Consider the following 27,973-nt stretch of genomic DNA (forward strand, 5'->3'; position numbering starts at 1 on the left):
TAATTCAGTAAATTAGAGGTTATGATCAATTTTAACAGATTGGAGTGAATGGAGCAAGCAACATGAAATGAGTGTTCGTCCTTCTGTGGCGATAGTCTTTATGGAGAAATGCAAAATTATAGCATGGACATACATCATGATTCTATGCAATTTCTTGACAACAGCAGCAACAATATGTCTTAACTATGTTGAAAGTTTCCCAGAAAATTCAGGCCCAATAATGTTGATCCACTGTGACATTTTCCAGTGAAAGATGAATAACCTGAGCAAAACCCCTTTTTATCAGCTTAAAATTTGCAACTGAATACCATTAACAGGTTTTTTGGGTCATTAATTATCTACTCGCAGAAGTTGCTGATGGACTCTCTTAAAAGGTCAGTTTCAAGATAATCTTGTTCACCAAGAAAGCCAATATTAAACCAGCAAATGTAATCAAAACAGTGATTTTGAATGTCCAGATTTAAATTTAAGGGAATCACTGAAGGTAACTGCAACCTTCATCTGAGAACAAATTACTACACATCCCTACAACCTCCATTAAGCCACAATAAATGAAGAGCTTTAGTGTTTAAATAATTGCTAAGTTTTTAAGCTTTCAACAGTGTGTTTGATTTGGTTGTGAAGGTCATTGCTGACTATATTACAATATTTTTAGTGGAATTCAGTTAGCTGTTCAAAACCTTACCTTGTGTGGAATAATTCATTTTTATAGTCAATAACAAACCGGTCTGAAACAGTTCATTAACTATTCAAATTAGCTCTATTATACTTTCAAAATAAATGATTTACTTGCTGGGTAAGAATAAAGGCCTAGAAATTATTTTGCACAATCCAGAGGGGGAAATCAAAAATCAGTGTTGCCCTTTTGAAAATTGGCTTTATCCAGAATAAAGAAGTTTTGCAGTAATTGTTGGGGATTTCCCTTCTCCCCAGCACAACTCCCCCAAACATCGCTAACAGCAGTACAGCACACAAGATTCATCTGAATCAAGGTTTTCAGCCTCATTACTCTAAAAAACTTAGAGGCCTTATTTACTCAGAACAATCAGATTCTACCGGCTCAGTTCACCCTTAAATCATAGTAGTTAAAAGGCCAATGCTCAAATTGATTTCTTTGTACTCATGAAATCTGTGACCTAGTCGATCTCAAGTGCAGTCCCAAATGTATTCTGACTGCTTTGTCCATTGAGGTTAGGGACAAGGTTACACTTATTTTCCGAGGTTCCAGAGTGTTGCTGCTGAACCATGCCCCATCTCAGTTTGCTGCTTGTTGTTACATTCAAGTCACCCAAACTTCACATTCAAGGAGAAAAGATTTTATCTACATTGCCCCTGCATTTGGGTGGAAGAAAAATGGGGATGAGCATTTGTGCACATTGCAGGCTTCCCCAAAATTCATGTATTCAGAGATTGCATTCATATCCCATAGGTACCTCCCCTGAAACTTCCTGCCAGCAGCTCTACACAAAGAGTATGCTTGCCAGGAGCACTGTTCTTCACCGGCCTGTGCAGATCCTGCTGATCCCTTGAAGGCATTTCTCACTGCAGCCTATATTCATTGGCAACAGTCTCAAGTAAATGTAAGAGTGTTATTTTTATTTTAATAGAATATAAACATCCTTTTATTTATCACCATCTCTTTGAAGAAATGGTGACAAGGATCACAAGCTGACCATGGCAAATATCTGTAACACATCAACAAGAAACTGCACTGAAACTGTCCCTGCCAGTTTCACCAAAGGGTCATACAGAGAAACCTGACAACATGATCCTGGAAATTTCACAACAACTGATGTTCTCATTCTTTATGCAGCTGTCACAAACAACATTGGAATGCCGCAGAATGCTCTCTTAATAGCACAAGAAAAATGGTGTTGAACAATTTCACGTTCCTAAAGCTAAGAGCTTATCAGAAGTATCTAAAGTTGTAAGAAAAATTATGAATAGTTAAGTTGTAGTTCCAGACTGCCATTAAAACTGCTGTATGTTCATGGATAGATTGAAAACTGTAAAGCCGACACCAGAATCCAGTCAACCAACTCAGTCACAGGACTGGGAAGGAAAATAAACCCTGGATGCCATTGGCACATGCTACAAAACTCATCTTCCTTCCCAGTTTCTTTCCAGAGTCCAAGATGTTCAATAAAGAGATTGTTACTTAGTCTAATCATAATTGATTTCACAAAGATGTTTGTATATTTCAACTACGAGCTGGCAGCAAATAACATTTGAAAAGCCCCGTGAACAGGTAACATGCTAGCCCTTGAGGATAAGTAACAAAGCCCAGGGAAAAATAAATGGGGAAGTGGAGGAAGGAAAGCTATCATTAAATTTAGATGTGAAAAAAGGTGAACTTTTACAATCATTTTTTAAAAATCATACAAGAGAAGGCATGTTTTCAATATTACTTAATTCTCTAACATCTGGCAAGGGGTTTTTGTTTTATATGGAACTATTTAGTGAATCTTGATGCCGAATCAGTAGGTTTAAAAGGACCTATGACTGACATATGTAGATTAGTGTTGTTATAAGAGTCCACTGCACTGCAAGGAAGTAGGCAAAAACTCTCCCTAACCAAAAGGTTCCCAAATCTTCTTGCCTCTTGTTTTCCTTGAGTCAAGTCTCAGTCTATTGACTAACTGATCAACAATGATTGCTATTAGTCCACAACTCCAGTATGTTGCATCACGCAATAATATACTGTATAGGATAACAGAAGATAAATGAGATGGATTTGGGAATCATCAGAAAAGAGGCCGATGTTAAAACCATTGTCTTTTAAATTTTTAACAAACTAGTTGTATGCATAAAAATACAACTTTTTAAGCAACAATCTTTCATTTCTAAAACTTGAAATTTACATTTAAAATACGTGCTTATTCCCTTTCTCTTCAAGAGAACAGGAGAAAATAATTTAACTAATGACTACAGTTTAAGTTATCGGAGTCGCGAGGTGTATGTTTTCACAGCTGTACTGCAATGCCCAGCACTGAGTTTTATTATAATTTACACATGCTCATTATGAAGATTTGGCATCTGTCCAACAATCTTCAGAAAAATTGAAAGTGAATAACTGAATAACTATCATGTTTATTCAATTTCCAGTTAAAATCAGCAGGAATTCTATGATTAGAAGTCTTTTGTTTCTTCAGTCTCCAACCCCCCCCCCCCAAAAAGTAATGCTTGGCTAATGATTTTAAAAGATGTTCCTACCTGATTTATTCTCAGATGCATAAAAAAAATATGTTGGCTTTGCTTTTAAACTAATTCTCCTTGTGCTGCAGATTTTCCTTTTTGCCTGCTTCATCTCAAACAAGATTTAATTGAAAATGCAAAACACACTTACAGCTGAGGTAAAGAATTTATTCAAAGTCAACTTAAGAAATCTTCACTATGTAATTAAAGTTGCAAAAATCTAACATATTACGTAGCGATATTGGTGCTTTGCAAGTCCCAGCATGCAGTTTATATACAAAAGATTATTGCTTTTCCAGTGCACACCTCTGATTTTATTTTTGAATGTTTGAATCTAAATGGGCTTTTGGCTTTTCAAAAGATAATTCAAGTCAAAGCACAATAATTTCCTTAATATCCCCTAAAATGCAGTAAATCCTTTCAAAGGTATTTCAATCACCAGCATTGTAAAAATGAGCAGTTATAAATTGTGTTACAAATTGTTGAGGTACATATTGTATGATATTTTCTGCAAACTTGAAAATAAATTTCCTTACCTCAGCAATCGTGAGCTGTCATGAATTGACTGCAGCCCCTGTAGGATACTAAATGCAATGAACTTGGTTTATGGTTCCAACTTCTCTTTCAAACCAGATCTTGAAAAGCTTTAGCGATTCAACAGTGAAGCGGAAAAAGTTAAAAGAGTAGCTCAGCCTTTCACTGAAGCCTATGACTGGTTGAACTCTGAGGAGGAAGCAAGCATGCCTGCACAGGTCGATACAAATCTCTGTAAATACAATTAACCATCGCTGAGGAGTCCATCCAAGTTCCAACATGACCAAATACTGCCTGTGCTTCGAGAGTCCCAGCTGGAGTTTGCTTAAACTGAAGCAAAGTGTCTGGCAAATGGTACTGAAATATGATTGTGCAATTAAGTCTTCGGCTGCAATTGCAGCCAAAAGTTGGCTCCTCATATCCAAAGTCAATAAGAGTGTGACATTCTAAACCCTGTAGCCATGTTGATGGGATGGCAATTAATTTTTTTAAAGGAATTCACTACAAACTGATAATTCTGGAATAAAACCTATTCTTAAACAGCACATTTCCTTGCTGAAATGCTTAATAAACAGTTGTTAAATTAAAAGACTGCACCTTTTTGGAACAATATTACAAACAATATCAGAATCAGAATCACTGTTTAAACTAAGCAACTTTTAAAAACTGCAATTAAGATTTACTTTGGACTTCAATAGCAGTTGTTTATTCAGCAAAGCAGGGAAGTGGAACAACTAGCTGCGTTATAGAGTGCACAGAGCAACATGATTCTCCATTTGTTTGTTCCATAGCAAAGATGTGAATGGTGGCTTCCATTCCAAACATTACATAAATGCATACAAAAGGAAATGACAAACTTCTCCATCAAGCCAAGCTCATGATAACATATGTAATTTACATGTACCAATTATTACATATTTTTCTGCCTTCACACCCAGAACCCTGCAATCTCCTGGGAAGACAAATCAAAATGATTGAATGCTGAATTTTGTTGAGGCCAAATTGAAACCTCACATATTGCGAGTTAGAAATTGTCCTCAAACTCCACTTAATAAGAAGGGTTTAGAACCACCTTCACTGAATACATTTTCTATTTTCTTTGAGCACTCAAACATCAGAATTAGGTATAGTATCACCGGAATATGTTGTGAAATTTGTTAACTTTGCAGCAGCAGTACAATGCAAAACATGACAAATATAGAAGAAAACTGAATTACAGTAACTATATATGTATATTAAATAGTTAAATACTGTAAGTAGTGAGGTAGTGTTCATGGGTTCAATATCCATTTAGAGATCAGATGGCGGGGGGGAAGAAGATGTTCCTGAATCACTGAGTGTGTTTCAGGCTTCTGTACCTCCTTCCTGATTGCAATAATGAGAACAAGGCATGGCCTGGGCGGTGGAGCTCCTTAATGAGACACCACTCCTTGAAGATGTATTGGATACTATGGAGCCTAGTACCCATGATGGAGCTGACTAATTTTACAACTTTCTGCAACTTACTTTGATCTTGTACAGTTGCCCCCCACATACCAGACAGTGATGCAGCCAGTCGAATGCTCTCCACAGTAATCTGTAGAAGTCTGAGTGTTTTAGATGACAAACCAAATCTTCTCAAACTCCTAATGAAATATAGTTACTGTCTTGCTTTCTTTATAGCTGCACCAATACGTTGTGACCAGGTTAGGTCCTCAGAGATATTGATACTCAGGAACTTGAAATTGTCACTCTCTCCATTTCTTATCCCTCTATGAGGATTGGTTTGTGTTCCCTCGTCTTACCCTTTCTGAAGTCCACAAATCAGCTCATTGGTCTTGCTAATGTTGAATGCAAGGTTGTTGCTATGATATCACGCAACTAACTGGTGTATCTCGTCCCGTACACACTCTTGTCACCATCTGAGATTCCACCAACAATGGTTATATCATCAGCAAATTTATAGATGATGTTTGAGCAATGCCTAGCCACACAATAATGGGTGTTGACAGAGTAGAGCAGTGGATCAAGCTGTGATCCCTGTGGTTCGCCAGTGTTGATTGTCAACAAAGTGAAGATGTTATTCCCAATCCGCACACTTGTAGTTAGGAAGTCAAGGATCCAACTGCAGAGACCCAGGTTCTGTAGCTTTTCAATCAGGACTATAGGAATGATGGTGTTAAATGTGGAGCCATAGTCAATAAACAGCATCCTGACATAGGTATTTGTATTGTCTAGGTGATCCAAGGCTGCATGGAGAACCATTGAGACCGCATCAGCTGTAGACCTATTGTTGCAATAGGCAAATTGCAGTGGGTCCAGGTCCTTACTCTAGTCATAACCAACCCTTAAAGCATTTCATTACCACAGATGTGAGTGCTACTGGACAATAGTCATTAAGGCAGCTCATGCTTCTCTTCTTGGGCACTGGTATAATTGTTACATTTTTGAAACAGGTGGGAACTTCCGACCGTAGCAATGAGGCATTGAAAATGTCTTTGAATCTGTGAATGGTCCTGAAACTGCTTTAAACTGGACAGCTGAAGAAAAGTTTTGGTTAGATGATGTGAGCTACTGCAGCAGAATGTAAAGAAATTTGGCCTGAAGGAGGAAGTTGGGCAAAGAGGCAAGTTTCTTCAGCGTATTTAAAGACAGGCAGAAAGGTAATATGGCATAGAGGTTAGGAAAGAAAAGTGAAGGACAAGGATAATAAGATCAAATGACCCATTTAATAAGGAGCAGCAGAGAGCAAACAATCAACTAAGAACTGATAGAATGAAGGATATGGACAGGAATGCAAGGTTGGGGAGAATTACTCAGTAGGATGAAGTAGATCATGGTTCGCACAGAGATCTCCATCAGGAAACAATTTAGAAGTCTAATGGTACTGTAAATTTACAGAAAGGACCAAATTACCACACCCTTTCATGGAACTATATTACTTCGGGTTAAAATTGTAAAAGAGTACACAAATGTAATCAGTTCCTATTTTAACTTTATACTTACTTTATAAATTTCTGTTCGCACCTATACCACCTATCAAAATAATGACACTTTCATTATGCTGTCTCACCTGTTATAATGAGATTTTCGTCTTCATTTAATATGATTTTGTCATCATTGACAAGACTGGAATTGATTGGCCAAACCTCATGGCTCTTGAGAGGGAGCTAGCAAGACATCTGCCAGAAGAGCTGCAGTATTTTTGATAAAGGTAATCCTACAGCATTGTAGGTTAGAGAACGCCAAAGTGTGAGAAATAATAATAATAATATATAATAAAAGACCAAGAAATTCAAGATGGCCTAATTCTGCTCCTATTTCTTATGGCCTTATGATAAATATAGAAAATGCCAAGAAAAACCACAAACAATCCAATACAGGACCCTGCAGCACTTTAACTCAATCTGATTACTTACACAGGCACAATCACGTGGCAAGTATCAGTCACCAAAATCTTGCTTTAAAATACAAACTCACAAAAGAAATCATACCTTACTATAAATACAAGCCTGATGCACTTTTAGAGTCAGAATCACACAAATCAGATTACAACGGATCTGTTATTACAGATAAGACAATCTATAATGACTATCCAGATATAGTAATACAGGATAAACAAACAAGAACAACTTACTTAATAGATGTAAGGGGGTTTCGACTTTTATGTTACATGCGGAGGCTAATTAAAATGGCGTCTTTGTTATGTTAATCTGGGGAACGTAGCTTTGTTGTGTTAAACGCTGAGAAAGTTTGCGCTAGCAGCTTGTTTTTGCTTTAGAGTGTGATAAGAAAGTGCCAATTGGGATAGTTGTTATGGTTTTGGTGTATTTGAAGATACTGTATGTGCGGGGTTTTGGGAAGAAGGCGGGAGAGCGAGACAGAGGATGGACGATGTGCTGTGATGTCCGCTAATAGGGTCGGACCCCAAGGAGGGCGTTCGGCGAGGAGACGGAGACGGACTCGTGTGGACCGTCTGGTCGACCACCGTTGTTGGTCCCAGGCGGCCGGTCGAGGTGGTCCGAGGGGTCGCAGGGTGAAGAAGAAGGTCCTTGAGCTCCAACAGTTTTTGTGCACGAAGAAATTGAACTTTGATAAGTGTGGCGCCTTTTATTTTCCTTTTATATTTTATTCTCTCTTAATTATATAGTTCCAGTAATATCTATAAACTGTAAATCATTTAATTGTATCTGGTGTATTGTCTGTTATTTGGGCGGGGTGGGGTACCTCACACAGCATCCACACAAACTAATTACTCAGTTTGGCGGGGCCGAGGCTGTTTCCCTAGATAACAGCGAGCCAAGCGACCCTGAAGGTGGCCGGGGGGTGGGGGGGGGGCTACATAGATATAGCCATTACTTATATACATTACTTATAGAAATCAGTAGTGAAAAACACCTGAAATATGCTGAATTAAAAAGAGGAAATTGAAAGCCTTTGGAACATGAACAAGGTATATATTGTCCTGATCGTAAAGGCACTACACAATAGCATTAAACAATTAGGGCTACACAGCAATATCTATGCCAGGGGCCCCCAACCTTTTTTGCACCGTGGACCAGTTTGATATTGACAATATTCTTGCGGACCAGCCGACGGGGTGGAGGTGGGGGGTGGTGTGGTGTTAATTACAACCGGAATATAGGTGAAACTACAAGTCACTTATAAGTGGCTAATAATACACTCAATTTCGTTTCTAAAAGGGTTTATGTAACGAATTTAATATTAAACACACAGTGCATATTTTCCTCCCATGAATATAGTGATAAGTCAATTACAAGTCACTTATAAGTCAATAGCATCATAACATTTTAAGTAATGTTTGGATATTAAACACACAGCGCATATTTTCCTCGTATGAACATATAAAATCACTGCAACACACCAATATCCATGAATCAGTGGGAGCTCTGGGCTTGTTTTCCTGCAACAAGATAATCCCATCGAGGAGTGACGGGAGACAGTGATACTCGAAGGGGTTTCCTTATGTTCAGTGTATTCCGCAATTTAATTTTCATTGCATTCATTGCAGAAAAGCTCGCTTTGCAGAGATATAATGTTGGAAATGGAAGCAACGTTTTCAGTGCTTTCATGGCTAACTCAGGATATTTAGCCTTGGCTTTGATCCAGAATGCCGGCAGAGATGTTATGTCAAACATACTTTCCAGCCCACCGTCATTTGCAAGCTCGAACAGTTGATCTTCTTCCTGCGCTGACATGGATGATTCACCAGGGACATTCACAAATAGGTCACGGACCCATTCCTTTGAATGTCTTGGGTGATTTGCGGTTGGGAAGTAATGTTCAAATTCTGCCGACAGCGAAGTTAGGCGATCACGCATCAGCTGTGAGAAAGACGTTGCAGCTTCAGTCTCTCCCAAAATCCCAGTTAATGTTGGGAGCAAGTCAAATATGCCCCTGTCCACTCGCCGTCCCCACAGTTCCAGTTTGGCTTTGAAAGCAGACACTTTATCTGTCAATTTGAAGACAATTGTCATTCTCCCCTGAAGTGACAAACTGAGTTCATTGAGCAGGTTGAAGATGTCACACAGATAGCCACTAAGTACGACGCTCTCAGAGCAGCAGCAATTGTGGAGGTGGTTGCTCTCAGCACTTGCTTCTGTCCCGCTTGCTCACGTCTTTTCCTCTCAAAAAACTCAACAGGTTCGTCTTTGAGTGCAGGGTGCTTGGACTCAAGGTGCCGAAGCAGTTTTGAGGGCTTCACTGCATCATTAGACAGCTTGTTTCCACATATCACACACAGGGGGCTTGGCGCGTGCTAGCTGGCTAGTTGATGGCAAAAGTCTCAATGGCAATTATGCCAGTAGATATAGAGAGAAAGTTCTTGGACTCCCTCTTTTGGAGACAGACATAGCCTGCCACTATGAGATTAACACAAAGAATTAATATAGAAAAGGGTTTAAAATTTTAATGTTGGAGAATGGGTGAGGAAGCTAAATCGGATCTAATCTAACCATCACCCTCATTTAGTGTCAAAATACTTACTTCAGAATATACAAATATCAGCAAAATTATAGTTATGCAAACAAATATTCCCCCCCCCACCTCCAAAGGTAATATTTTTGTCAAATGAAGAGCGTTTCCATAGTCTGGAAATTATAATTGTGCCAATTCAACCATAGCATTTTTTATTACAAATGCAGGAGAATTTTGAGGCAACCTTTGATTTCATTCATAATTCGTCAACCTATTCTATGGGGTCGACAAGGATCCATCTAATTTCCATCTTCCACACTGTGGATGAGGTACAGTATGTTCAGGATACAAGAGATTCTGCAGTGGCATAACAAAAAGGAAACACACACTTGGTGCTTATAACAAAAATATTGGCATTAGTTAGGTTATGAGAGAGAAAGAGAGGGAGAGCACAATTACCTAGGATGATTAACAACTGAATCTACCACTGCGACAAATACCCTCAGTAGACCCAAAAATTGATTATCAAGATGGAACTAAGTGCAAATCTTCCCTTGACACCAATAACTCTGTCTAAAATGAATGAACAGCAGTAACACTTTACTGATGAAGAACAAGGAACATTAATGATGTTTTACATTTTAGTGATTATCTGAAGACCACTAAAGTTAATCTGATGGCATGAAGCTGAGAAGAGACGTACTGTGATGGAGAGACACACAAAAATCAAAACTCTAGCAACAACTGTAACACCCTCCCTGGCTGCAAAGACTGCCTGAAGCAATATATCTATCAGACTGGGTGGTATCCTTGCTAATTCCATTTTATTAGTTATTTTTCCTTTTTACTTGAAACTTACACAAGCTGTGCAACAAAGCCTGGGTTTGGGTCAGAAAGGGTCAGCTATTTGTAAATAACGTTTTTTTAAAATGGTGTTATTTAAATTCATTGCTTGGTGGCAAGGTGTTTCAGTATCAAAAATAGGAGGAAATGAGCACTGACAAGCCAGGATAGAACCAGTGATGCTGGGAACCTGCCATGCCCTGAGCAGCCAGGCAAGAGAAGTGACCCATAGGAGAGTGCTCCCTCCCCATGGCCAATATCTGCACCAAAGATTCCCAAACATCTGGAGGCTAAGGCAGGCAATAGCTGTTCCTTTTCAAGTTTGTTTGCCCAACCATGGTGACAAAAGGCTACTCCATGAATCTAAGAAATACAAGTACTACGGCTGTTTAACGCTGTCCCAATTAGATTAGATATTCATTGTGTCTATCATGACCAGTCCACAAAGAGGGCAGATGAATTACTGAGGCTAGCATTTCATTGTCTTTTTTCTCTTTACTTGTCCTCAGAATGACCCTTTGTGACTGGTAATTCATTTAATCTGTAATATCATTTCCTATTTCTGTGCACAAAGGTATCAATGACTGCTATCAAATTGGAAAGTACAATTTATCTTGTAACAATTAATGATTGCGTTAACATCTGATTAAAACAATGTTTTTTCAAAGGGGTAACATTAATACAGAGGAATCAGAAATGAAAAGGGGAAAAATAACTAGAGTGTTAAATAAAATATTTTTCAGGTCTGCCACAAAGAGCATGAAACATTTTTAGCTCCTTGAAGTTCTTTTAAAGTGGCTCTGTTGTTGCTGGTAATAAGAGGTGTGAATAAGGTCTTCACACTGTCTGCATATTTATGAAATCACTACAATCAGTGCGATATCAAAATAAATCCTAATGCAGGTTTTTATATATGCTTATACAAAAGTGAATGTGCTTATATTACTTCAGTATGAAGCAGAAATCTATGAAACATTAATTGTACTTCTATCCAGGAATCATTAGGTTAAATATCAGTGGCTTAGAGTACCCAAACATTTCATAAATTGGCTGAGCAAGTAGACCATTTGATCATCAAAGCAACTGGCACAGTTCAGTGGAATAATATCCTAACGTCATAGTGTATTAACAAAAGTAGAAACATGTGATCAGGAAATGAATACTATCCGAGTACTAAATTGAGTTACAAGAGTTTATCTGTAGAGATCTACCTGAAGCCAACAAAAGAAACTTCAATTATTGTGAAATGAAGTTTAATCTCCATATCCTGTTCTGACAGTTTTTATATATTTAAATAATACACCACCACTTAATGTAAACATCAAATCATTTTGTCATATAGTTTAGAGAATTGTAGAGCATAGAAATAGGCCTCACAACACGCTGGAGGAACTCAGCAGGTCGGGCAGCATCTGTGGAAAAGATCGGTCGCCGTTTCAGGCCGGAACCCTTCGTCAGGACTGTAGAGGGAAGGGGCAGAGGCCCTATAGAGAAGGTGGGGGGAGGGTGGGAAGGAGAAGGCTGGTAGGTTCCAGGTGAAAAACCAGTAAGGGGAAAGATAAAGGGGTGGGGGAGGGGAGGCAGGGAGGTGATAGGCAGGAAAGGTGAAGAAAGAATAGGGGAAAACACAATGGGTAGTAGAAGGAGGTGGAACCATGAGGGAGGTGATAGGCATCTGGGGGAGGGGGCAGAGTGCCATAGGGATAGGAAAAGGGAGGGGGAGGGAATTAATGGAAGTTAGAGAATTCTATGTTCATACCAAGGGGCTGGAGACTACCTAGACGGTATATGAGGTGTTGCTCCTCCAACCTGAGTTTAGCCTCATCATGGCAGTACAGGAGGCCATGTATGGACATATCTGAATGGGCGTACGAAGCAGGGTTGAAGTGGGTGGCCACTGGGAGATCCTGTCTGTTTTGGCGGACAGAGCAGAGGTGCCCGACGAAGCGGTCCCCCAATCTGCGTGTTGCGGCCTGACCTGCTGAGTTCCTCCAGCGTGTTGTGGCCTGACCTGCTGAGTTCCTCCAGCATGTTGTGGCCCGACCTGCTGAATTCCTCCAGCGTGTTGTGGTCCGACCTGCTGGGTTCCTCCAGCGTGTTGTGAGTGTTGCTTTGACCCCAGCATCTGCAGATTATTTTGTGTATAGAAATAGGCCTTTTGGCTCACCACATTCATGTCAACCTTTTTGTTCATCTGCATTAATTCTATTTGCCCATATTAGGCCTGTATTTTCTATGCCTTGCCTATTCAACTGCCATTCTAAATGGCTCCTAAATGTAGTAATTGTATCTAGACCCACCACTTCCTCTGGCAGCAAGTTCTACATATCAACTACCCTTTGAGAGGGAAATGGATCAACCATGATGAAATGACGGAGCAGACTCAATTGGCCAAATGGCCTAATTCTGCTCCTACATCTTATGGTTTTGTTCCAGAATCTAGTAATTCTTGAAAGATCATTAATGCCGCCACAATCACTTCAGCTACCTCTTTCAGAGCCCTGGGGTGTAGTCCATCTGGCCCAAGTGGCTTACATACCTTCAGACTTTTCAGCTTCCCAAACACCTTCTCCCTACTAATAGCAATTGCACTCACATCCGACCTGACACTCCAACTTCTGGCATAATGCTAGTGTTTTCCACAGGGAAGACCAATACAAAATACTTATTCAGCTCATCCGCCATTTTTTTGTCCCCATTCCTACTTCTCCAACATCATTTTCCAGAAGTCCAGCATCTTCTCTTGCTTCTCTTTTACTCGTTGTAATCTAAAAAACTTTTGGTAACCTTTTTTACATTTTTGGCTAGTTTACCTTCACATTTCATCCTTTCCCACTGTATGGCATTTTTTGTTGCCTTCTGTTAGTTTTTAAAAGTTTCCCAATCCTCTAACTACCAATCAATTCTTATTCTATTATATGCCCCCTCTTTTGCTTTTATGTTGGGCTTGACTTCTCTTGTAAGCTACGGTTACATCATCCTGCCTTTAGAATACTACTTCTTTAGGATGTACCTATCCTGCGCCTTCTGAGTTGCTCCCAAAAACTCCAGCCACTGCTGCTCTGCCGTCATCTCTGCTAGCATCTCCTCCCAATCGACACTGACCAGCTCCTGTGTCATGCCTCTGTAAATCCCTTTACTCCACTGTAATACTGATACATCTGACTTTAGCTTCTTCCTCTGAAACTGCAAGGTCTATTCTATCATATTATGATCACTACTTCCTCAGGGTCCCTTTATCTTAAGCTCCCTAATCAAATTCAGTTCATTACACAACCCCCAATCCAGGATAGCTGATCCCCTAGTGGGCTCAACAACAAGCTGCTCTAAAAATCCATCTTGTAGAAATTCTACAAATTCTTTCTCTTGAGATCCAGCATCTGATTTTCCCCAATCAACAAACATATTGAAATCCCCCATGACTATCATTACATTGCTCTTTTGACATACTTTTTCTATCTCTCGTTGTAATTTGTAGCCCACATTCTGGCTACTGTTCGGGGGGCGGGGGGGGTGCTGTCTTAAATCTCATCAGGGTCTTTTACCCTCGCAGTTTCTTAACTCTACCCACAAGATTTCTACATCTTCCAATTCTATGTCACCTCTTTCTAAGGACTTTCTAAGGATTTGATTTTGTTTTTATTTTAACCAACATAGCCACGCCACTCCCTCGATAATTTGCCTACCTTTTCAATACAATGTGCATCCTTAGATGTTAAGCTCCTAACTATAATCTTTCAGCCATGACTCAGTGAAGCCCACAACAGCATAGCTGTTGATCTCTTAACTTCACTACATAATCATCTACTTTATTCCGTATACTGCGTACATTCAAATATAACACCTTCACCCTTTTTAGTTTTGTTCATGCTTTACTCTGCAACTCATCCCACTGAGTACAATTTTGCCCCACCATCTGCCTGTCCTTCCTGACAGTCTTAAAATCAGACAGCCTCTGATTGGAAACCAACATCCCTATCCTCAGCCCTATCACCCCGTTTTCAATCACCCGCCAATTTAGTTTAAACCCTCCCAACAGCTCTAGCTAACCTGCCCACAAGGTTATTGGTCCCCCTCTAGTTCAGTTGTAACCTCTCCCTTTTGTACAGGTCAGAACTTACCCAGGGAGATCCAAATGAAAACCTGTCCCCTGCACCAGTTTCTCAGTCATGCATTCATCTGCCAAACCATCCTATTCTTGCCCTCAATGGCACATGGCACATGGCACAGACAGCAATCCAGAGATTGCTACCCTGCAGGTCCTGCTTTTCAGCTTTCTACAGGACTGAAGTCTTGGCAGCTGCAAGGTATTATCATAAATCAAGAGTATTATTACTGAAACTAACATTGCATTGCTTTACCAAGGGAAATCCAACCATGCTGCCCGGGAACCTGGGAAAAACTATGACATTGATGGAACATTGAAAACAGCATTAAGATGACATATGACATTTTTATAGCACCATTAAAATGTAGCCAAGCAACTTCTAATCCAAGGAATACAGACAATGTATCTGGCAACAACAATACATCTTTAAAGGAAGCCACAGATACCAATGGAGACCAGGAGAAATAACATAAACAAGAACAATAATAAAATCTAGAAGCACTATTGTTAATCCACGCAGCTACATCTAATCATTTAAGGTTATGTACACAATGTACACATAATTTTATGTTGTAACTGAAGAATAAATGCAAGAAGAACTGATCTGGATGACTTTACAATTATTCAAAGTAGTTATCAGAATTTCAGTATGTTCCACCTGCCAAAAATTGAGAAATGCCAAAAGTTTAGAGATGCAGCGGATCAAGGATCACATCGCAGCTTTGAACTTCAATAGAGATCCAGATGCAATTCTTGAATGTGTCAGTTATCTATTAATGGAGAATGTGATTATTTAAAATGACTATTTAAAATCTGCAGCCTTTAGATGACCATTTTAGCAATTGTATTGGACATTTAGATAATGAAATGAAAACACTTCACACTGCTTACATAAAAAGCATGAAATATTTAGCAATAAAGATAACAGCCATTTAATTAGCTCCGGCAGCATAAACAAGAACATGTATGATCCAGTTCCACAGGTTAAAGATCTCATTTAACTGATAGCTATCATCAAAATATTTATACAATAATAAAAAAACAAATTCTACTAATAAACTATGGACAGCTTACAAAATAAAATCGTTCCATTTGAGGCAAAAAATTGTAATGAACTCAGATTATAGAGTGTGCTGCTACACACTGAATCACAAGGACAATAAATGATCAAATTTACTAACACTCTAATCGCCTTAACTTACACAATCCACTCCCTTCACCTTCTTACTCTGACCCCTCCTCTGCCTTTCCAGTTCTGATGAAGGGTCTCCGTCCGAAACATCGGCTGTTTACTCTTTTCCATGGATGCTGCCTGACCTGCTGAGTTCCTCCAGCATTTTGTGTGTTACTTTAACTTACACAATGACTTGTTCGGTTAAATGCATCTCTACTGTTGTTTAAAAGTTTAACACTGTGACTCAAAAAAAAATCCTTTCCAGTTGCTCATAACATTTTATCCACTTACCTTTGGCCAGAACAAACAGCACCCAGCAAAAGTTAAACACTTCAGAGACTGTACAAGGTTGCCGCCTGCTGAGGAAGAACATTTAAGGTTACCAATTCCTGCACAATACTACAAAATGACTCACTGATTGCAGAGAATGAACAATGTCATTTGATGAAATGCTGCAAACTATGTTTTTGGCTGAAGCTTCTTTCAATAATTAGGTAATTACTGAGAGATGATTTTATGGCTTTTCCCTCAAAATTGATGTGAAGCTGACAGAAGAGCAAGAAATCCTTTGCAGTTAATACAAATGTAACAAAATAACAATGGATTATTTATTTTATGATTAACGATTTGCAATTCAATTAAAGAGTTCACATCATAGTATTTTTTAAAAATTAAGTATACCAAAAAAAAAGCATCTAAGAACAGGAGCTAACTGATGATTACTGCATCGTTAACCTATTTGATAACAGCGACTATTACAAATCTCTAGAAAAAGCATTTTTACAATCATTCAGTAAAAAGTCCGATGCTTCATACTTCACGATGAGTGTCATGTAAAGGGCAAATCCAGAAAGCAGAGGAATTTGCCACATCAGAAATTAAGAAGAAAAACAACTAGGTTTTTCTTTGATTTGTGGCTACTTGATCATTCTGCACCAGAGATGTGCACTCACGGACATATCACGGACTGATGCTGTCACTGTGTGATGGTGTTTTGGCAGTCTTTATCACCGTTTTAAATCCATTTCCCTCTTGTAGATGTTTTTGGACCAGTGATTTCACAGTGCTTTCTTTTATTGCATTTCTGTAAAATTACTTTGTCAAAATTTGCTTAATACCAAATTGGAAATTTGAAAACACAATCAACCAGCACTGAGAGGAGGAAATTCTCACTTTGAACTGAGGTCAATGTCACAGATCCTAACTGATTAAATCAATGCTTAAACCTACTGTCCTGTGGCTCTTTGACAAGCTGAATATTTACAGGACTACTAAAAGATTTAAAGCATTTTGTCCCCAATGTAACCAAGACAGAGGAAACAGTAAAACGGTATCAGTAAAATGAGTACCATTAAGTCAACAGGTATCTATTTAAAAACTTGGTAACACAGATAGTTATTGATAGAGGGAGTGAATTACATTTGCACATGGGAATTAGCAGACTGTACGCGGGTAGGCAAAGAACTGTTGATATGCTGTAGAACAGTGAGCCAGGATCTACAGGGAAGGAAATTTGATTTGAGCTTCAGAATATTGCTTTAATAATATTAGGCCTGCTCACTGAATGCATTAAAGGTTTCATACATTTTTGAAACCACTCAAACATTGTGATAATTCCAAATATTACAGCCAGATATTGTTATGAGTTCTACCTAAAGTCAGCTGATGATTCAACAGTTCCCTTATTGAATACTGCAACATGTTAACCATCAATCAACACAAATCACTTAATGTACTATCTACCCACAGAAAATCTGTGTTGCTAACACAATTGTCACAAAAGCGAGTTGTGCTTCAGCTAGGCCTATATGTGCAAGTAGTTTGTCAAACTGCAAGCTTTAAATTGTACAAAACATCAATATTTTTGGTATCTTTGGCCTCACCTTTGTTTTCGACCTCTATGCTGACGTGGTGGTGGTTCTTCTTGGAGGTCCTTAAAAATGTTACAGAAGATCGGCTTGCACTTCTTGAAGATGACAGCAGAAACAATAAAGTTCCTCTCCAGCTTTTCAGTACGTTCCCTGAGTTCTTGTGACAGGTTTGCCATGTCTGCCCATTTTTGCATTTTATTGAAGAATTCTATTAAACTGAAGCAACCCCCCCCCCACAAAAAAATTAGCAATTTCTGTATATAATGCAATGACATCAATGATTGCAATAACTCTGGGAGACTTTCAGCGTAAGATTCTTTTGTAGTGGGACTGTTTTCAGGCATGGGCCAACAGAAGCTTCAATTCTTTTATTAACCAAGTGCTAAACTGTTTTCTAGACTGAGCTGCATTTTAAAGAGTCTAGAGAGGCAGCTATTAATTTAGTCATACAGCACAGAAATGGGCCCTTTGGTCAATCATAGATTACACATCTGCAAAAAGCTTTAATGGTGACGTCATTGATTTCAGGTACTTTGGCTTTAAAGCTAGGTACAGTGCCTTGAAAAAGTAATCAGCCCCCACGACTGTTTTCACGTTTTACTGTCTCACTTTCTAATTTTAAAATAAATTGAAGTAGGATTTTTTGAGCTAATCTACAAAACATTGTGCAACATGTCAAATCAAAAGAAAAATTCCAAAACCTGTCAGCAATTTACTAAAAATTATAAACTAAAATTGTGAGGCTGAAAAATAATATTCATCTTCTTTGTAATTACTATGCATACTTTTCTCAGGTGTAGATTGTATGTTACCTTACCAATTCACCCAATTTGTTGATGTAGAAAATTGGAGGATCACCTGTTTTCAATGAATTCATAAGAATATTTATCCCCTCTCTCTGTAAGGTCCAACAGTACAGTGGAATTTCAACAAACCAAACCAAAATGAAGACTAAAGAGCATTCAAGGCAAGTCAGGGAAATGGTAATAGAGAAGCACAAATCTGGTGAAGGATACAAGACCATCTCAAGGGCACTGAACATCCCTCAGAGCCCAGCGCAGTCCATTGTGAAAAAAAATGAAACCACAACCACGCTGCCAAGGTCAGGCCGCCCTTCTAAACTTAGTCACAAGAGAAGAATGGCACTTGTAAGGGAGGCTACTGTGACGCCAATAGTCACGCGGAGTCAGCTGCAGAAGACAGACTGCAACTGGAGATGAAGTTCACAGCTCCACAATCACTAAGGCGTTGTATAAAAAGGGTATTTATTAAATAAAGGCAAGGAAGAAACCTGACTAAAAAGAAACACATACCTTTTCCTGTCAAGACTTTGTAAAGTGTCATTTGGAAGATACTTCAAAGATGTGGAAGGCGGCGTTCTTCTAAAGTGGAACATTTTGGGCCTCAACACTAAGTGCTATGTGTGGTGTAAATCTGATACTACACATCAAGCAGGTAGAAGTATCCCTACTGTAAAGGATGGTGGAGGTACTATCATGCTATGGGGATGCTTTTCAGCAACAGGTACTGGAAATCTGGTCAGGACTGATGGAAACATGAATGCTGCTAAATACAGAGAGAAGCTGGGTAAAAACCTGCTAGTTTCTGCCAGGAAAGAAGTTTGTCTTTCAGCAGGACAACGCCAGAGCAATCATGGAGTGGCTTCAAACTAAGAAAATTCATGTCCTTGAGTGGCCCAGTTTGAGTCCTGACCTTAACCCAATCAAACATCTTTGTCAATACTTCAAGATTGCTGTCCACCGCCACTCCCCAACTAATCTGGCACAGCTTGAGCAAATCTTGCTCCATCATGTTGTGCAAAACTATAGAGACTTGTCCAAAAAAAGTACTGGCTGTAACAGCTGCAAGAGGTGGTTCAATTAAGTACTGAGCAAAAGGGGATGAATATTTTTGAACCGCTGATGTTTCAGTTTTTGAATTGTTATTTCTTCATGCTTTAAAATTTTCCCTGTTATTGGGCCTCTACTGTGGAAAAAAAAAGGAGCATGTAATTCATAAATACAAATTCTCAGTTAAATTGATCAAAATCCCTGTACATAATACTCACTTATGTGAATAAAGAGTTGAGGGCTGAATACTTTTACAAGGCACTATACATAACACATTGAGAAAGTCAACATCAGTCTCAAAAGTATAGACTTAATCAGGACTAATCTTAACCTAATGGAGTTTGAAACAAATGTGTTGTACATAATTCCTACCTGAGCTCTGAACAGTGCAGGATCTTTCTTAAGGAGACACAATTCCCTTCCACAATTCCTCTTCCCACTGATGGAATAGCTTTTCTACATGCTACATATAAGGCACAGGCCAACCAGTGAAGGTCTTCTCCCTGAAATCAAACAACCTCCAGAGTAATTATTATTAACAAAGAAATGGAATTCCATTACGTGGCTTGTGTATCTTATCAAGACGTCTATCTGGTTTGATTACTTGAAAGGAGTTTCCCATTCCCAGACATCCCACCTCTCCCGGAAGTTCCAGGAGTCTCCCGCATATTAATAGCAGCTCCCTAACGCCCGCAAATTATAGACAATATCCCGGAAATGAGCAGGAAAGGGAGAGGGAGAGCGGGGAGCGGGAGCAAGCATCCTGATTGGTCTCTCTTTGTGATAAGTAGACCTATCAGTTTTCTCTGTGGGCGGGCTTTACAGTCGACCTCTGTCTCTCCATCAGTTCAGTTTAGTGTCCTGCACCGCCATGGCAGAGTGTTTCAAAAAACGAAAATATAAAATGCACTTCACCCCAGACTACCCTAAAATTTTTGACCCTGCCTAATAGGGGTCAAAAATAATGACAGTGTTGCTCACTGCACTGTTTGCAACAGTGACTTTTCTATTGCCCATCGTGGGTTAGGACTGTAAAGGGCATGTTGAGGTGAGTTTAACATGTGTCATTCGTTCATTAGCATAGCTAACGCTATTTAAACTAGCTGGCTGACTGCTAAGGAGCTACTCTATTGATGTCCTACGTAATGAGGCCAAACTCCCTGTAGACATGCTTAAAGTTGTAAGAGAATTAAAAACAACTCCATGATAATATGTAAGTACATATTTTAATGTCACATTTTCTGCATATACCCAGTTTACAGATTACAGATTGGTTTACAGATTAGACAAAATCACTAAACAGAGTATTACATAAGACAATATAATAAGGATACACCTTATGCTTTTATTTCTTTAAGGGACCACAATATATTAGGGCGGCTAATCGCAGGGAAGGCTGCTCAAGTATTTCACAGTTCTTTTCAGCAGAGCCACATCACAGTACAAGGAAAGCTTGCAAAAGAAATAGAAAAGCTATTTGCATTAGCATTGAGATTGCCAACAAAATACATATGTGTGTGTGTGTGTGTGTGTGTGTGTGTGTGTTTGTGTGTGTGTATGTGTGTGTGTGTGTGTGTGTGTGTGTGTGTGTGTGTATGTGTGTAAATAGTTTCAATATGTGTCAAATAAATTGTGTTCTTTCATAATCAAATGTCTCATATACATGCACCCTTGGAGGTTGATGGGGGGGGGGGGAGGGGTGCTACCTCCCTGAAATGAGTTTTTGCAGGGTGGGATGCCTGCATTCCTTCTTTATTTTATTGAATTTATTTTTAAGCTACTATTCAGCAATCTGCAAAAAAGAAAGCTCTACTGGTTGAAATATGTAGGAGCCTGGTCAGTTTGAGGTGAGCTGAATGTATAGAAGAGCTGGATTGTTATCCCCTGTAACTGAGGTGTTGAAGAAAAATCAGAAAGGTCTAATGAAAAGGCAGCTACATGGAGAGCAAGCTGTGTCTGCAAGCAAAGCAGTAAGGTGTCAGCTAAACAGTTCAGGGAGTATATTTTGTTATCCAGCTAATGCTCAGTAGAAGAGATGACAATTCTTTAAGCAACATGGCCAGAGCCAAGTCACTAACATTGGTGAATAATCTGCCTGAGACGGAACATAAAAGGTGAGGAGAAACAATGGATTCAATAATGAGTTAGGGAAAATTTTAGGACACTGCTCTTAGCTTCTTTATGTCTGTCACTTTGTAATCCTCTACTCCACTTTCACTCAGACCTATACACTTTATACTTTATTGTCACCAAACAATTGTTACTAGAACGTACAATCATCACAGCCATATTTGGTCTCCTAAACTGTTTCCAACCCACATGAGCTCAAGGAATACTGTATCTTTCAACTAAGCACATTATATTCTTCAGCACTCAAGAACAAATTCATACATTTTAGGTATTCATCTTTTCCAGTCTTGTATTTCTTTAAAATTTTTCTTATTTCATCTATGCCACCTCCAGGTACACTGTTATTCACTTAATTTTGCCACCCTCTTTCAGCCAGCTCCACTGTCTTTCAATCTCCCTAACCCCCATGACAGACTTTCTTTTTCTTTCTTACCCTTTCCCTTTCTCTACAGCGTTAAACTTGCTTCATTTTAAACTTTTCCTACTTCTGAAAGATCATGAACCTCAAACTCTACAGATTCTGCATGTTTTTACAGCATTCAATCTTATGGATTTGCAAGATCTTGCACTGGGCAAGTTGCTTCCCAAATGCCAGAGTCAGGAAGTCATTGAGTGACTCCAGAAGATTCTGTTTCAGGTTGTATGGTGAGAGGACATATACCATTATGATACTAATTACTTGGGTGGAAAATAAGACAAGATCCTGCATGCAAATTACAAGGAGTTAAGGATCAGATTTACACTCCATCACCATATGCCAGCGAATATAAAATAATAGGACTGTGTGGATGCATGCAGGATGAAAGAGTTGAATAAGTGGGAAGAGCTAGAGATCCCTGATTATTATAACTACTGTGCAAGATAGCTGGCTTCAGTTAATACAGGGAAATTTGTTAGTGACATTGAGAAGGCCAAAGGATAATATAATTGTTATCCAACTTAGCAAGGTGTTTCAATAGGCAAAGAACAAAATTAGGATATGTTAGTCAAAGGTTTAGTAACTGAATTTGGAAAGTGAATAAAAGAATAGATGGAACATTAGAATATAATATTGAGGTATTTGCTGAAATAAGGTTTAAAGAGAAACGGAAGTTCGACATTTCTGATTTACAACATCCTCCTATGAGAATAAGAGGATAAAATGACTGCAAAATGGTTAAGGAAACAATTGCTGGTGAGGAGTTAGTTGGGTTGAACAGCAGACACAAGAATGGCATGGTCTCCTTAAAGTCAGAAATAGAGTAAATCTGAATGCCTCAAAGAAAAGAGTAATGATGGAAGATTTCAATCCCAGTGGTAACTTGGAGAGCAGCAGAGTATAAGGATGTAGAAGGGGCAGAGCTCTTAACAGACCTTAACATACAAGGGCTTTCAGTCTGAAAAAACATAACCCAACCTATACTGAAAAGTTTAAGGAATAAAACAGACAAACAAAAATTGGTATTTAAGGCAGCAATTATAGTCTAGTTGGATTTGCAATAGTTATGGAAAGGAAAATTGCTTCATATTTATCAGGATTAAATTCCTTCTGCCACTCCTCTGTCATCTTCGATCTTGTACCATCCTGTAGCCTCAGGCTATCCTCACAATACCACCTGACTTTTGTCCTTGTTGCTTATTGGGTATTTCAGCTATATAAAACCAAGACGTCCACAGTGTGCACATGCTAATGTTCTCAGTGAGGGGCTGGATCTCCTACGATATTCCATCCACCATCAGTTCTTTAGGTCATTGGCTTGCTGTTGGATCTTAAGGTTCAGATACTAATATGGACTTTTTTCCCCTTTTTTTAGCTATGGTTTCTTTCTTTCCAAGAATGAATTGTTTGCATCAAGGCAATCCTGGGGTTTTCTGGTAGAGAAGCAAAGATGCTAATTATGATGAATTTCAGGGTAGTCTATATACTATAGACACTTTACAGTTCCTGTTGACTGCATGCCATCAGATGTCTGTGGGAAGCTGCCCTTGAAACCATCACAATCAATTTCCATTGCCGTTGTTTTCAGGCCAGGCTACTGGAAGTAACAGTATATTGTGTTGGTCAGATCAGCAGTCATTATTATCTGTTGTGGTCTCGGATATGTGAACATTCTTACAATAACTCACTGGAACTATGAAATAATTTAACAGGTGCTAGTGGCTAGATTGAGAACTGTTGTCATAAGATCTTGTGCTTGTCTCTCTGGCACACCACTGGTTATGATAAGATCATGCCCCAAGTATTTTATCAGGAGCAGACACCACTGAGCTTTGTGTTCTTTCCAGTCCTGGTGCTGAAATCTTATGGCACATCTGTCTCTGGGACATAGTTCCTGTTTTTTTTCTTCATAAAGACATCTTTAGCCTGGATGATAGTATATGCTGAGGTCAACAGTATGCTGTTCCCATTTAGTGAATCACACAGTCACTAGGTGTTTGAACAATTCCAGAGGGAGTTTGAGATGCCTAACTAGCTGGTTCTTGACTGTCTAACATTCCAGATGTTTTGCCTTTTGACCTGGTCACCTGCTCAGTATGCTGTCTCTGAAAGTGGAGTTCTAGATTTCAGTATTTGAGCTTATGGGCTATGGCAGCAGATCGACATTCCGGTCAGTCCTGTTGTTATTCATGAAGGTCCTAAACTTATTGTAGAGTGGAAGTTGCCTGTGTGATTTACTATAACATGATGCAGCTGTTGCAACTATCTTCTCAATAGACTTGATAGGGTAAAGACTTGGTCTAGCAGCAAGGGGCACAAAGTGACTGAAGGTCAGGGTCTGTTGCATAGCTGTTAAAGGATACGCACATGCTGTCATGTGTACGGATGCCTGTTGGGATGCATGAGTAAAAAAATGCAAACATTTCTTTAAGAACCCCCCCTCCCCAAATCGCCTCTTGGTTCCTTCCCACGCTGACCACTCCATCCTCTTGCATCCTTCTATCATGTTCCCCTCTGAAGGCATCCTATAGCTTCTGACCTGCTGTTCCCTTCCCCCTTCCAAGTACCTACCTCCCTCCCTGGTCGTAAGGAGAAACAATGTCCACCCAAGACTCCATACAAACCTTTCTCAGGATTACTTTAAGAACATGTTATTCAAAGAGAGTCCTACTGACTACAATTTAGATTGAGAGGCAATTAGGTTGACTTGAGTGAATTGATGGTGTAGATAAAACGTTTCTTCCTGTTGGTTGGTGCCATGCATTCAAAGGGTCTTGATTTTTAAAATAGGTAAGTATTTTTGCTAAGTATTCAAATCCGAATCATGCTTCTGGAAAAAACTTTAGGTAAAATATTAATGATATCCAAATAAAATTTAAGTCACATTTTAATTAAATAGCACCAAGCTGTGATGTCCATCAATGTTATGGTTCAGACTTTGTTATTTTTAAGATATGTAGGGGTGATTTTTGGGGGAAGTACAGGGAGTTTGGAGATAGGTTAGGATTTAGGGACAGGAATGAGGTGGAGTCAAAGGTCAGGGATAGTAATGAAGAGTCACGCTCGGAGCCAGTGTTTGGCGTCCAGGTCATACAGCTCCATGCTCAAAGGTTAGCAATCCCTGAGATCGGTTTGGCAGGCGCTAAGGCAACCAGCGACCCCCAGTTCGGCAAGTATTGGGTCAGAGTCCTCGTGTGAGCAGGAGAAACAAGGGGTGATGGTCTCCCCTTTCCCACCCACCTACTGACCCCAGCAGGTCACCGTAGATTCACCCTCCCACCCTAGCAGCTCACCAGGGTTAGAGGTCCATGCTAGTCCTTAAGTCGAGGCCCAAAGGTCAAACCCACGATCAGGGAGTCCTGGGGCTGATGCCCCGACATTGGTAAAGTCTGGAGGGCAAAGCTGAAGATCGAAGACTAAATTCAGTGAGCCTGGAGGTAGAGGCCTGATGGTCAAAGTCCCTGAGTCAGCTTGTCAGGAGGTCAGAAGCCCAATGTTTGCAAATACAGGCCAGGGACAGGAAGTTGTAGGCCTGTTGTCTGCGAGTCTGGGGCCAAGGACTGGAGGTGGCCTGAGAGTGGATATGAGTGTGGGAAAAGGGCTTGTTTTCTTGTTGTCATAGCTGCTTGTGGTGTTCTGCTGAACACTGAGGGCATGCTGTGTTGGCGCAGGAATGTGAGGCAAGCAACACATTACACTAGGTGTTTTGCCGTTTATGTGAAAGATAAATCTAAACCTGAATCTGAAATCTTAAATTCTTGGCCATCATTTACTTTTTCAAATCCCCCTTTATTCCCTTGGTTGTAAAAGTGTGCATAATTACAGGCTTAAACAGCAAGTTTGAGTGATCTGAGCCACAGTCCATCTCAAATCTGTAACTGATCTTTTCTTCCAGTGAAGATTTGGTAAATTTCCTGAAATTTTACTTCATGTCCAAACTATACTTTGCAACTGGGTGACAGTTGTTGAGTGTCTAATCTGAAGGTAGTTTTATCCGGTCCATCTTCTCTACCGTGTCAAGAACCCTTTAACTGTCTTTTCCCAGCTTAACTTTGCTACTAGAATATTCTCTAGGATTCTATGAATTGGATTATCGCTTCTGGTTCCTCCTATTCTGCTCCAGTCAGATTTCAATGTGCCTTCCCTGAAAACCACTTATATTGGAGAGGTTGGCAGAGTGAAATTTCCTTCCAGCTAAATTCTGGGAAGACTGAAGCTTTTTTTTTCCCCTGCTTGTCAAAACCTCCTCACCCGCCAGTTTCATTCTTCTTCGTGAACCAGACTGCCTGTATCATTATTGCTCATACATCTGCTTTGTGAATACAGTAGTCTTTATTTGTTTCTCAAAGTGCTGTCCATTTCCAATTCTATCCCATTTCCTCTAAGCTCTCAAAGACTTAATTTTGCCCATTTTTCCATTTGCATCGTCCTGTTTACTCAGTCTTATTGATTTCAATTAGCCCTGCCTCTCCCTGTTTCTCAACTTTCAACCTTTGTATCTCTAATAAAAACCTTGCATGGTGCCTTGCGAGTTTTAGGCCCAAACCCACCTTTCTCCATTTTCTTTATCATCTCTTTATTTTCTTTTAAACTTAGCAATGAAAACTACTTTCTGCTTCCACTATCCTTTACCTATACTCCGCTGAGCACCAAATTTTCCTTTTTGACCCCCCCCACCCAGCTGCAGTGTATCATGTTCTGAGACTTTGATCCAGAGTCAATTCCTGTCCCCTGCAGAAATTGTAAGTTCAATTAGCTCTCATTGAAGATGGATATCTTTAATCCAGATGAAAGGTCTCCACTAAAACAACAACTGTCCATTTCCCACTCCAGATATTGCCTGACCGCCTCCAGTATGTTTGTTGTGTAGGACTGTTTTTGTTTCATTCTTATGTATCTAAATGTAATCTTAGAATTAACAACAACAGCCTCACATCCCACACATCTGGTATCTCCAATGTTTTGACGCTGACAACCTCATTCACAAGCTGTCCTTTAGCAAAAACGTAAGTTTGCATATATTACTCGTATTACTGTAATGGAAGCAAGTTGACCGCAGGCTCCAAATTAACAGGACGTAGATTGGTTGCAAAGGACATGAGTAATGACTGAGTATTTTAGACTGGCAAAGCCGAGCTCCAATAAATAATTATCTGAGAAACTATTGGCTGCTGCAATGGGGTGAGGTCCTGCTCTGTGAAAACACGAGGAATTCTACAGGTTCCGTGGCCCTGGGTTGGGCGGCCTTGCTCATTTGTGTACATGAGTCAGAGGAGCACAGCATAAACAAACGGCACGTTCTTCCGGTGCTGCCGCTGGAGAAGCGAGTAAACACTTCTCTTCAGCGCAGGCGAGTGAATTTAAGCTGTGCGATCCTGAACAAGGGCTCTGCAGCAGCTCGACACCCAGCTACACGGGGTGATGGGTGCTGGTGAAACAGGCACAGCCGGTTAGCAGGCCTACTCCCCACTCAGCGCCAGGCACGCTCGGGCCCCTCAGGAAAAGCAGAACAAACATCATCGGGGGGGAAGTGGCTTAAGATTTGCTGTGCAGCATGCATCCTGTGTTGCGCTGCAGCCTTGCTAAATGCCGCCGGATGCAGGCTGTCGGTGGGCTGGGCTCCAGCTGTCAGCCGTGTGTGTGTATGCAGCCGACGGCGATCTGTCATCTCTGCTCTCGCTCACTCACCTCCAGCGTGTAGTTCCTGCTGATGCTCTCGTAACTGGCCCAAGCTTCGCACTTGGCACATTCGTCCATGTTCAGCCTCTGACACAGCTCCTCGAACCTCTGCTTGGTCCGGCGGCCGCCATCCTCCTCATCATCCTCGGTCTTCATGCTTCCCGGGCTCCGCTGCGGTGGTTTACAACAATCCCAGGATGGCAAGATTCATGCAGCACCCCTGGGCCGCACTGTAGGCATTTAAAAGCCGTTGAT

General features: G+C 40.0%; 1 protein-coding gene across 3 annotated transcripts in view; it reads right to left on the reverse strand.

Annotated features, from left to right (window-relative positions):
• rbl2 (retinoblastoma-like 2 (p130)) overlaps positions 1–27,973 on the reverse strand; it is a 129,358-nt gene extending 101,385 nt beyond the window's left edge. Inside the window, exons 1-4 of one of the 3 annotated variants that reach the window (XM_072279571.1) lie at positions 27,728–27,973; positions 19,864–19,994; positions 17,654–17,857; positions 16,062–16,126 (exon numbers count right to left, since the gene is read on the reverse strand). In XM_072279571.1, the coding sequence (XP_072135672.1) occupies positions 16,062–16,126; positions 17,654–17,857; positions 19,864–19,994; positions 27,728–27,874 (547 nt within the window). In that variant the 5' untranslated portion in view covers positions 27,875–27,973. Of the gene's footprint in view, positions 1–3,731; positions 3,922–16,061; positions 16,130–17,653; positions 17,858–19,863; positions 19,995–27,727 lie in introns of those variants that run through there. The other 2 variants (XM_072279570.1, XM_072279572.1) reach the window with 2 other exon arrangements.

Source organism: Mobula birostris, chromosome 15 (assembly GCF_030028105.1).
Source record: "Mobula birostris isolate sMobBir1 chromosome 15, sMobBir1.hap1, whole genome shotgun sequence".
Classification (NCBI taxonomy): Eukaryota; Metazoa; Chordata; class Chondrichthyes; order Myliobatiformes; family Myliobatidae; genus Mobula; species Mobula birostris.